The 13,261-nt window shown below is 32.4% G+C and overlaps 1 protein-coding gene across 1 annotated transcript in view; it reads left to right on the forward strand.

Annotated features, from left to right (window-relative positions):
- The first annotated feature begins 7,169 nt into the window (after nucleotides 1–7,169).
- LOC136976718 (dynein regulatory complex protein 9-like) overlaps nucleotides 7,170–13,261 on the forward strand; it is a 28,867-nt gene continuing 22,775 nt past the window's right edge. Inside the window, exon 1 of the mRNA XM_067272083.1 lies at nucleotides 7,170–7,415. Within this exon, the coding sequence (XP_067128184.1) occupies nucleotides 7,341–7,415 (75 nt within the window). The 5' untranslated portion in view covers nucleotides 7,170–7,340. The remainder of the gene's footprint in view (nucleotides 7,416–13,261) is intronic.

Below are 13,261 nucleotides of genomic sequence, written 5' to 3' on the forward strand. Positions count from 1 at the left end.
TGAAATCAGCAACCAATATGGCGGACGATTGTTTTGTTGGGTGGAGCGATGACGTTATATCACATGACTGCATCCTCTATTATTTATAAATGTACAATTACAGTACTTAGAAAATAATTTTGATCTCGATAATAGTATTATAACTGCACATTATTCTGTATAATTTACAAAAAACATTTGTAGTTAAACCGGTTAGAGAAATAGCTCTAATATAACAAATTTAGAGAAAACGAATGTTGGAAGAGCAAATATATTTCCAGAATCAATCATTGGGTTAAAAAGTATGGAAGTTGTATACCCTGAAAAAGTTAAGGATGAAGATAGTTTACTTGAAACTATCAACTTTTTCGAGAAATTTAGAAAGTGGTTCGATATTAAAGATGTCTGCAATATAGCATATGGAATTTACTCTAAAATGAAGATAAAATGATATTTGCCAAAATTGATGATGAATGACTCGATTAATTAATTAAATGTTTGCCATATATTGAAGATATGCAAAATAATTCAGACAACAAGAATTTAGAAAGAAAACTCATCGCGCATTAGTTTTGACAACTTTATCAACTGCATTAGATATTTAATTAGTATAAATTTCCATTATATATTGACTTGAAATTTATGAAGTGATGATATAGAACATTTTAGTCAAGTACAGGGACCGTACAGGTAATACATCTGTGATTCCCTGACATTCTTTGACATTCTGTAATCTATTAAGGTGTCTGCATTTCCTCCTTTCCATTGTGTAATATTCGGGCAAGTCTATTCAGAACTATCTTAAACGAAAAACTTAGCTAATTACGTAATCGATTTTACACAAGATCATTTCTACGTCATATAAAATTTCATGATTTTTTAAAATTAATTTGTAAATTTTATTTAAATAAGAAAAAGATTCATGTCGCATCGTAAAATCGAATTTTCTTAGAGAAAAGGCGGAAAATTCAAAATAATTTATTTAAACAATAAATCGAACACTGCGATAGGGAGAGATCGACGGCCATATAACCGAGCCGTCCTACTGCAGTAAGGGACCCAGGTTCGAATCCGGCCGGGTTGTTAAATCCTAGGAATTTTTCTAGGGGGTGTCCCTCCGGTGAATTTATTACAGGCGTTTAAAAGACAAAGAAATCGGCAATTTTGATTCCTGGATCAGCGAATTTACCACTTTGTGCTGCGATACTGCAGAACGGCCCTTTTGTTTAGGAATTCGGCGCTGTAAAAGCGGGAGAGCAGTTTTGTTGGTAAATTCCCGAACAGCTACTATATTTTCCAATTCATCGTACGCATTTTAGTTACTTTATTGTCCGTTTCTATATTAAAAATATTCACGTTATTGTAAACCTAAACGATGACAGGAATAGAAATAAATATTGATAAACGTTTTCATGAATCTAAAAGTGTGCAATTTTAATATTTATTTTGATAAATAGCCAACCTTAAAAATTAAATTTCATATCACAATTTATTAAATATGAAAGTTTATATACACTTCAGACAATTCGATTTACAAATTTAATTGTTGAAGTAATTATAATTCTGGTTCGGACTACAATGACAGTCGAACACCGGTTTAAATACAGTGTGAATATCCGTACAATATAAGTTGCCTTGTCCATTTATAGACAATCAACAGAGTCTTTGAGCTGGTAAAAACATTGCTTTATGTTTTGGTTGTCACTTTGCAGATCATCAGACTTTAATCTAATCGAAGTAAGTTGTACAACCAGTGCAGAAATGTCTGTCCGTCAATTGAAAACGAAGAAACCCAATCAGGGATGAAATGTCAAGTCCAGTAAATTAAGTCGTAGCCGGGTGAAACGTCATTTCCGGGTGACAAAGTCGTATTCCGGTGGCAGAGTCGTATCCGGTGAAAAGTGGAACGTGGGTGGAAGTGATCTCGGAAGAGAGAAGATTCACTTTATGCAGCAGAAGAAGAGCCTTTTCCACCAAGGTTTCTTCTGCTCGACGGATGTTTCCACGACCACTTTGGACTCCCCCCGACACTCCACCGTCCATTCTGCAACTTCTGGGTATCTCAGTCCCAGGTAGTCGACCACAGTCGAGGCGCTATCGTCGGGAGTAATGACGACCACCCGTTTGACGCACTCTCCGCTCTCCTCGACATCTTTCGGGACCACCCGAATCACCGGAAACGGAACGGAAGACGACGAAGAGCCTTCCTCCTCCTCCTCACCATCTGCCGAGGTGCGCCACTTCTTTAATTGCTTGAAATTATCCATTCTGCAAAAGAAAGAAACGACTATTATGAAAATACAACTCGTATTCGTTTTGTCAATTTAATTTTATGTAAATTGTAAGATTTCTAATGAAAAAAATAATTTTAAAAATATCGTCTTAATTATAACGAAAAATCACGAATGAATATTATAATAAAAATCTCTGTTAAATATAGTAATTTTAACTTTCAAACGATTTTTAATGTTCGATATAGAAATCAGTTTCTACAAATTGTACAGTTCTGTCCATTGCCTAACACAAAACATTTGTGAAAATTTAGACGAATAATCTCGAATTATTCTGTTTAATTAAAGTTCACACTATAACAGTGCAAATATCATATGGGATATGATGCGTATATAACCGTGCTAATACTAATGTAATGTATTTATTAATTTAGATTCCATTGGATTTGGGCTTAACGAAGAGTGAAAATGAGTGGAAAGACCCCGTCGGTCGTCTCTGTCAAGACCGATCAATTGTTATGGAAATAGAGATTCGTCGGAAAATCATTGGCACTAATTGTGATATTCGGCTTAACAATGTTCAAAAAATACGTAAAATTAGAAACATCGTAGTCTGTACTTACCGATAAAATCGACGCAAACGAAACAAAACTGAGAAAAACACTCGAAACGAGAAAATTTTGACCGCACGAACTAAAAATCAACCAGGAATTTTTCGGGGGTGGTCCGTTCGGATATGTCGGGCCCCGTCCCTCACCACCCGGTCGCCCCATTGTGGGCCTGGCCGAACCTATAATGGGCCTACTAAAAAAGGCCCTCTTAGTGCCCACAGGGAGGAAAGAGTTAAAAAAAAAAAAAAAAAAAAAAAAAAAAAAAAAAAAAAAAAAAAAACAATCAACGACCGCTCGCAACAATAAAACTCTGACAATTTGTTAGTACACAGAGTTTTATTGTTGCGTTGCCACGAAAATTAATATTAAGAGTTTGGCCAAATTGTGTGATTTTCCCTGCATATACCCGTACATTGATGTTAACGTCAATATGTACGCAAAAACCTAATATTCTCGTATAAAGATGAATAGAAATTTCGATCTTATCATGTCCCTTACAACCGGAAAAACAATAAACTTCAAGTATAGAAACCCCAATTTTACCTATTTTTGTAATTTAATTAGGGCGCCTGAAACAATTTCTGCTTTTGTGGGAACACTGGTATGCCTCAGCTACTCACTACTGTCGTTCGGCTTTTTGTATTTATTTTTTACTTTTTCTGTACTAAGCTACAATAAGTTAGGGAGACGTTTACGTAGAAAATAGAAATAAAAGGCCAAATGAACACCTGATGTTAACAAAAATAGTTGTGTTCATTAAACGGTGTAGGCCAACTCACTGAGTCATGTAAGGGTTTTACATCGTAAAAATCACGACTGTGGCTGAAAAACTGAAAATTTCGGGAATTCAGTCGTCTGCAAACTTTTTCGACAGTCGACCCCTTTAAGACTTCTTAAGCTACGTAATTATAATAGGACAAGCAAACAAACAAGACGCTTATTGGGCGGCAATAAGAAAATTCCGCCTGTCTTTTCCTTATCTCGAGAACGGAGTTAAATAGATGAAAGACGAGACCAGATAGAAAAATTTAGGGGCAGCAGGAGACCCCGACTATGTACCAGGTATGTACGAACTCGAAATCGTTTAATTTACAAACGTTTACGGTTTACTTTATAAGCCTGCCTCGGGTTTTATTAAGATTAGTTTTAACAACTTTCAAAGCAAGAAGCTTTTTTATAATGTTTAAAACTGTTATATTGTTATATATTGTGAATGAAGGTCTTGTACATAATGTTCTGTGTATAATATATTTGTTTAATAAATAGATAATGGTAAAATAAGTGAATAAATTTTCATTTTACTGTTTTGTTTTATTACATATGTATGACAATATAATTATGAAAACCATAGCTTATCATCTGGTACATTTAAATAACCGTAGAAATTTAATCCAGATAAAGGTAGTCTTTTTCAAATATTTTATTAACTTTAACAGTACATAAAGTACTCTACAATTTTACTCGATTCAGTACAGTGAGATATATTACTAGGAATGAAATAGTTTTCTATTTTTGACATAAAAAATTACATTTATTATGTCATTCACACTAACTCTACATATTTTAACTTATAAACATATTCTGTATAATGTGAATAAAGATTTATTAATGATCTGCTGTCATCTGTCTTTTGTTTATATAGGCATATAACACAATTTTGTACACTTACTTTAAAGCTTATTAATTTTGTAAAAGTTTTTTTGTTTTCAGTAATCATTATACATTCGTGTGGAAGATATGTAAATTAAAGATTCGTGAAGGATAATTCTAGAATAAATCACATTTGTAAGTAGCCTACATATACATATGTGAGAAAGTCGCCTGTCAATATAGCTCGACGAGGAAAAAAACGGAACACTGAGCCCTTCTGTGTGCTTTAAAACTCCTTCTAAAACCTTAATAATAAACATTTAAGGGCTTTATCTGAAAATTTTTTGTTTACAATATTATAGAAACTTTTCAAAAAGAAAAAAAAGCCAAATTAATAATTCGTATAATTGACTTAAAATACTTTTCTAGAATTTAATAACTAAACGTCATCATTGGTTTTTATAGTTATTGTTAAACAATACTTCTCACAAAAAGTGAAAATAAATCAAGTGTTGCAAGAGAATTTCGGGAGGCTGAAGAGTTTCCATCGGAAAATTTCGAATAACATTTCATCCCGAGAGCACGCTTCGGTAAGATGTATTTGGCGTGGGACCCGGGGACGAAATCTGAAGACCATTTAATGAATGGGTTCAGCGTAGACGCTTTAATGATTCACTACAACATATCCTTACATACATCCCTCTCGATAACATTCACAATTGAACCATTATCTCATTTCTTCAGCGCACTCATTCATTTACATATCACGCATCGTCGTTGTACACAACACCGTCACATAACACCTACGCTGCTTCCCAAAATCCAACCCCTAGGTCCTCGTCCTGGAAAGTGGAAATGTCACTCGATGCTTTCGAGTGGCAGCTAAAGGGGCTCTGGTACGCTAAATATTCACACTATAGCGTTTTCATAAGCTTTCTTGTAAAATTTTCTAACAAATGATACAGGGAATATTTTATAGAACTGCTGAAACATAATATAAATATTTTTAAAGCATACATTAAAAAAGCATTGATATTTAATTTAAACTGTCTGGCCAAAATAGAGGAAATTAGTACTTATCAATTAATTAACATCTAATGATAAAAAATTTATCTCATTTTACCAAAGTATTTTTATTTACTGACGTCACCGATACCGATATAAGATTCTATTGCAATTTTCCTGGTATACCAGGAAAATTGCAATAGAATCTTATATCGGTATCGGTATCGGTATACCGTTATTGGTGCGTTCTTTTTTTAAAAACTCTTTCCGCCCTGTGGCCACTAAGACGACCTCTTTTTGCAAGCCTAATAGGGATTCGGTCAGGCCCATAATGGGGCGGCCGAGTGGTGAGGGACAGAGTCCGACATATCCGAACAAAAACAGTCTAATCAATTTAAAGTCTAAAATCGTGAAAGTGACAGTTAATAGAAATATGAATTTGGTATACTGGCACAATGAAGTGACGCTTAATCAACACTGGGCGAGTTTTCCATCTTTATTTAGTTAGTCTTAATCAACACTGGGCGAGTTTTCCATCTTTATTTAGTTAGTCTAACTAAATAAAGATGGAAAACTCGCCCAGTGTTGATTAAGCGTCACTTCATTGTGCCAGTATACCAAATACAAATAATAACACGGTTTCGATAGTACCAAAGAAATATAAATATTAACGACATTTACGAATATTATAAGCAGTCCGCTCTGACACACGATCGAAGTGTCAGAAATATTTATTAAACCAGTATAGGATGCGTTCTTTTATTCCTCCGCGTAACTCCGCGCGAGCGACATCCATTTAAAAGTTCCTGCGAAACGCGTTCCTAAATTCCGGTCGGAGTGCGCACCGCCGAACGGCAAAAACGGCCGCTAGTTTACGGTGTAGTTTACAGTGGAGCAGTAGTTTACGGTGGAACGCTCCATGGCTCAAATAGTTTCGTTTCGCGGTTCATTATGTGGTTTTATGAATGAAAATTTAGAAGTTGTGAAAGCGCAAGTTAGTGCACGCGATGATGTAAATGTCTTTTCGATTTTTTTTTTTTTTCGAATGGCAGCCGGCATTCTAATTTTTTTCGTCGCTTTCAACAAATAATCCATTTTATGGCTAAATTTTACAATTGGGACCATTCTTTTGCCTTTAAAAGCTTACATTTTAGAATTATAAATTCCTCCATCACGATACTATCGATAGTGCGGGCGCCGCCATCTTCCTTTCTTTCGCCGTTGTTCCTAAATGCCTACAAACGGCAGTGCACTCCCGTAGTAGCGGAGACGCAGAACGACCGCTATTAACGAACGCACCTATAGTAGCATTATAGCTATTGACAGTGCAAGAACCAGTATATCTATAGCAGTTGGATAAGTAGTGGCGTCATCTAATGGCAGTAGTAAATAGTATACTATCGGAAATAGTTAGTTAAGATTCTGGTGCATGGTCGAAGGGGTTGTAGCTGTGAACTTCACGTACTTTTTTTGATGGTTTTGTTGTCTGTGGTTTGTGTACTGAACTACTGTTCTTAACGCCACATGTCGGAGGTTCAGAACAAATTGAAAATGAAAAAGTGGAGTTGGCAAACTATTAGATAAGAAGACCCTGCGTATACAGTATACTGTATTTATTAATATTATTATCACTATAGAATGTATATTTTCACTTGTAATTATAAACTTTTACGAATTTATTTATTATTATTATTTACAGTAAGGAATGACGTAAACGTTTTCATATTTTGAATATCTACGCATCTTGTTCGGTTTCGGAATTTTCAATTGGCAAGAATATTTTTCAAATGTGAAAATAAATAAGAATTCGATTCAATTTAAGTAATTTATAATTTTAGGAGTTACGCGAAACAAATTTTTAAACGAAAAACCTTTATGTGCGTGAATTTATGTATAACATAGACACTTATTTCGGTATAGAAATATGAATTTACAATTATCAACAGAGAAAAGATCTTCTAGAGAAAGTGAAGAGGAAGAGAAAGAAGCTGGTGAAACGGTACGGCATGAATCTCTTATATCTTTTAATATTTTGAAACATTTAAAAAAAAAAAAAAAAATGAAAAAAATCTTTTGCTTGTTCATTCAGCTTGTGAACAGTGGTAGTTGGTCCAGGGTTCACACGTGACTAATCAGCTGCCACGTGGTGTTTTCCGGGTTTTCTTCACGTGTCTTCCATCTAACCACAAGTCCATTCCATTAAATTCAAAGTTGATTCATTGTTGTATTGAATATTTTTAGACTCGATATTCGTTATTTACTAAACATTGTTTAGTATTATTTATTAAAATAGTTAAATAGCTATTTTCATTAATATAACTAACTAATAATTTTGAAAACTAATTATTTATATATGGTATATCCATATAAAAATTATTTTATCAATAATTTTTGAAAAAAATGTTTTTTTTTTTACTATAATATGTTTAGTAAAATACTTATCAATTTTTGGTTAGGCCAATTTTCTAACCAAATTTTTATAATCAGAATTTTTTTCTATGTCCAGATATAAAAACAATTCTTCCTTCCATATAGTCCTTTAATCCTTATATATACTTTCAGCACAAGAAAATATACTTTGAGTTTTTCCAATTTTTCTTCAGTCTTGCAAATTTCTTTTATAATACAAAAAATATGATTTAAATCATATGCTATTCAACGTGTATATATTGTATATCTCGAGTGACAAACGTTTTCAAACAAGCACGTTGCTCTTCTTCAGATCAACTGGTTAAGGACCAGTTGACCCGAAGAAGAACCAGTTGACCTGTGATATACAATATATATGTGTTATGTGCCAGTTACAGGTTCCAGAGAGTGTAGATTTCCCCCTGTGCTCAAGTTGGAATCATTTCTGCGTTAAATATGCTATTCATTTTAGTTATTTCTTACTGAATTCTGAAATACAGGTATACCTTGAGTTACGTCGTTTTGAGTTAAGTCGTTCTCGATTATACGTTGTTTGTCAAAGTATATGGAAAAATAAAAATCAAGTTTAAGTCATTTTATTTGACTTTACATCTGTCCGCCACAAATATTGAAGTCGTAATATCACTAGAAAAGCATTAAAAGCACATAAAATCATATTAAAATATGTACATTTACAGTAAATGTTAATATAATCATAAATCCTAGAGAACGAAACATGAAAACATCTGTGTTTCTGTGTTGTCGTCTTATTTAGCAGTTTTAAGTGCTCATTATTGGTGTTTCCACCGTTTTCGACTTATGTCATAACTACACAAGTAAATTCGACTTACGTCGCCTCTCCTGGAACCAATTACTGACATAAGGCGAGGTATACCTGTATTGATGTTTACAAAAGTTTAAAATATTTTGATTTGTTATTATGATATTAACATTAAAAAGAACTTAAATTTTATATTTAAAAATTTTTCTAAGCATGTTTATAAAAAATATTATGGATGATTATCAAGAGACATAACTTTGTTGATGATTTGGATTGTTCAGTTTCATTAATTTTCATATATCTACTGTTATATATATTTTAGTTTTATTACTACTTTTTTGTGAAAATTACAAATATGTATAAATTACAAATAACTATTAATTATTTAGTAAATAAATATTTGTATTACTTAGGTTTCATGAAAGTAATCCTAAATTGTAAGTGATATTTGTTCCTTCAACTATGAAATAATTTATAATTACTAGAAAACAGAAAAATATTAAAACAAAACTATACTTTAATTTAATTAAAATTGATTAGCACTTTCATCTAATTAAACAGTCTTCATTAGGCATTTAAATCAAAACAATTTCATTTTTGTTCCAATGCAAAAGATTCTGTGATTTAAATGCCTGAAGAAGGCTGTGACCATATCATTTACAATTCAATGGGGGATACATTTCAGAATCAGTGAAAATGGGTTCTAAAACTGATCAAACTTTGGATGTTTTTTAAAATTTATTTATTTATTTATTGATCTATAAATTGATAACATTATATTGGTGTGTTAATAAAATTGCTCTATTCAAAGACTTATTCTGCAGTAAAATATTAAAAACGGGCAAAACTGGGTCAGTTTTTGGAAATCGAGGACATCTGGTCACCCCAGTTTAGTTGGATTTTTGTACAGTTGAATTCAGGTTTACTTAAATAATAAACACAACTAATAAACCAAAACACTTACTAAAAATGACAAAAATTTTGCTTTATTACAGCTTAATGATGTAGAGCATAAACTAGTTTTAATTTATGCTCTATATTATATGTAATTTTTTTAACAAGATTTTAATAAATAAATGGTGATCAACCAAGTTTTTTGGAAGCGACTATGTCTTTTTATTTAATTAAAACTTAATTATTTTCATTATCTGAGTTTTGACAGATTTTTGAAAGATATAAATTTTTGTATATAAAAAACACTTTCATCTAATTAAACAGTCTTCATTAGGCATTTAAATCAAAACAATTTCATTTTTGTTCCAATGCAAAAGATTCTGTGATTTAAATGCCTGAAGAAGGCTGTGACCATATCATTTACAATTCAATGGGGGATACATTTCAGAATCAGTGAAAATGGGTTCTAAAACTGATCAAACTTTGGATGTTTTTTAAAATTTATTTATTTATTTATTGATCTATAAATTGATAACATTATATTGGTGTGTTAATAAAATTGCTCTATTCAAAGACTTATTCTGCAGTAAAATATTAAAAACGGGCAAAACTGGGTCAGTTTTTGGAAATCGAGGACATCTGGTCACCCCAGTTTAGTTGGATTTTTGTACAGTTGAATTCAGGTTTACTTAAATAATAAACACAACTAATAAACCAAAACACTTACTAAAAATGACAAAAATTTTGCTTTATTACAGCTTAATGATGTAGAGCATAAACTAGTTTTAATTTATGCTCTATATTATATGTAATTTTTTTAACAAGATTTTAATAAATAAATGGTGATCAACCAAGTTTTTTGGAAGCGACTATGTCTTTTTATTTAATTAAAACTTAATTATTTTCATTATCTGAGTTTTGACAGATTTTTGAAAGATATAAATTTTTGTATATAAAACAAAATATAAAGAATATAAAAAGAATATTTATCAAAAGATTATATTAATTTCTTTGGAATCATATAACAGCAAAAGATTACAGAGTTTGCACAAACAAATTAATATAATCAGTTTGATGATGATACAATGTGCATGGCTATACTGTATTAGCATTGATTGAGAAAACCTGTAAAAATGTTAATGAACATGTTATTGCACGAAATCAACATTTACAATGTTTCATGTGCATATTATAATTGTTTTCAATGCATATAATGTATACATAACATTCATAAAAGCTCCAAGTATAAGAAACCTGATTTTAAGTGTGCTGTCCTCACACTGGTCTGTAGGAAAGAAAATACATCAATGATAAAAGTTATGTTACTGAACACAAAATGTGTGCTAGCTCTATCAAAACAATGTTTATTCAGTACAATACTTTGTAGACTATGTGTAGACTATTACATTGCATAAAAGTTCTTAAGATGTTGGCAGAACTACTTTCTGTTTGGTTTGGGGGGGTCATAGATGTCTTCTGCTTCCACAAGATGGTTCCCTGACAAAGTTTGTTTTTGGGTCCTTACTGGGAAAGTATAAAGCTACAAAAACATCACATCACAGATGTGATGTTTTTGTAGCTTTATACTTTCTCTATATGGAAGACGTTTAGCATGATGTAGAGATTCATCACTTCAGAAACATTGTAATGTGAGCTGCTTTCAGTAAATTTGACAGATTTTGTGATGTGGTTAGTTGCCTTGCACCAGGAATATCTTGTGGCTTTATTCACTTCATTGTCCTGTCTTCTCTTTTTTCAGCTCTGTATGGATATATAATGCTTTTAATATCAGCATCAGTGAAAACTCCCACAATATCTTCACTTTTTCATTTTTGTGTAGCCACTCATCAATTTCATTTTCTGAAGGATGCACCATTGAATTGTTCTCAGATGCAACTTGAAGAATCATTTTTATGCTGCTAGTAGGGCTTCCTATAATCAACAATAGATGATTCTTCATTACAGGATAGATTGTCATGATGCATAATGATTGGCCAAAGGTTTTTCCAGAGTAGGGTCTTACTTTTACAAGTCTGCTCTCGGTTCCTGTCTGTGGCATTTAGTGCACCATGTATTCAAGCAATTTTTGATTTTCAGGATATTAGCATGCTAACTTATGAGTATTATTGGACAATCCTGGATTAACAAACTTCTACTGTATTAATATATAATTAAAATTTAATTACCACATTTTGTCAATTCTAGGATGCTGTTGATTCTAAGACACATCATGAGTTTGGAATTGAATTTTAAGGTTTTTTTATGAATTGAAAATTTTTAAAATAATCAGTTTTATTAAAAGTAAATTATTTGCATTACGATGATAACTAATCCTGATTATTAATATTAATATTATATTTGTCAACGTGGACTTAAATTATTGGTAGGACAGTTAAACTGATGTAAGCAAAACGCAGGAAGTTGGGTGCTAGTTCACACGGAAAAACAGTCTCTCTTTATTTAGCCTCCTGTACACATACTTTGATTTTTACAACTGTGTGTTTCGGGCTATTACGCCCTTCATCAGCAGGGTGACAATGGCTGTTACATATAAAATATGTGAGAATCCAACTCTTGACAATGATGAGTCTTCTGGTAGTTTTTTTACCTTACACATTATCCTTCTCGATGTTTCAGCACGGTCCTACAATATTCGGGCCTAATAGCCCAAAACACACAGTTGTAAAAACTAAAGTATGCGTACAGGAGGCTAAATAAAGAAAGACTGTTTTTCCGTGTGAACTAGCACCCAACTTCCTGCGTTTTGCTTACATCAATTTAACTGTCTTAATAATAATTTAAGTCTACGTTGACAAATATAATATTAATATTAATTGAAATAAGGACAACAAGGCAACAACAACTATGATCCTGATTATATTGGCATGTTGGAATGTTCCCAATATATCACAATCAATTCATTTTACAAACTAGTGCTCCAATCTTTTATTTTTTGATATGCATCCTACATATTGTTTTGCCGTGACAGACATTTGAACAGAATGGTGACATATCAGGCTGTAAAACTAACTCATAGTGGATGGCAGTGGTGCACTCAAGATTTAATCTTGAGGGAAGCTGAGTTGAACAGATAAAAAACTTCTTAATGCAAACTCAATAAAACTCCCACCTTATGTGACCGCTAATTCATAAGTAATATAGAAATAGAGCACACGACACAACATAAATAAAAAATGAATTTTAATTAGGAAAATATTTTTGGAAAATATACTAGTGTTACTTTAGGGAGTGCCAGGGCCTCTTGGTCCACCCCCTGGGTGTGCCACCGGTAGATGGAGTATCTTCTCTACCTGGGAGTTGCCACTAATGGCTACATGATGTACAGTTTTTGTCATCATTGGTGGGTGTTGACTTGTTGAGCTACTGCTTTGCAAGAAACCAGAGATGGTAGAGGATTATCTTAGGTTTACTGATTCAAAAAGGGAAGTGTTCCAGTGGTGAAAGACACAAAAAAAATAAACCAATTAAAGCTCAGGAAAGAATAATGCACTTCTCTAATGAATGGTTATTTACTACTGCAACTCACAGGGAACATTTGCACAGACAGTTGCACTCATTTTGGCATAGAACAACTAGAAATGTTTGTCCTTTTAAACAAGCGCATGTAAATGATATAATTGATGTAAATGTTTAATAGCCTAATTATAGTCTTAAAAATCTAAAGTGCAATAGATAGGAATAAACTGCCCATGAAGTCTATTCTCTAAACCAATAAACTAATTTATTATCAACACCTGTAG

This window comes from Centruroides vittatus, unplaced genomic scaffold (assembly GCF_030686945.1).
Source record: "Centruroides vittatus isolate TY-2023 unplaced genomic scaffold, ASM3068694v2 contig_417, whole genome shotgun sequence".
NCBI lineage: Eukaryota > Metazoa > Arthropoda > Arachnida > Scorpiones > Buthidae > Centruroides > Centruroides vittatus.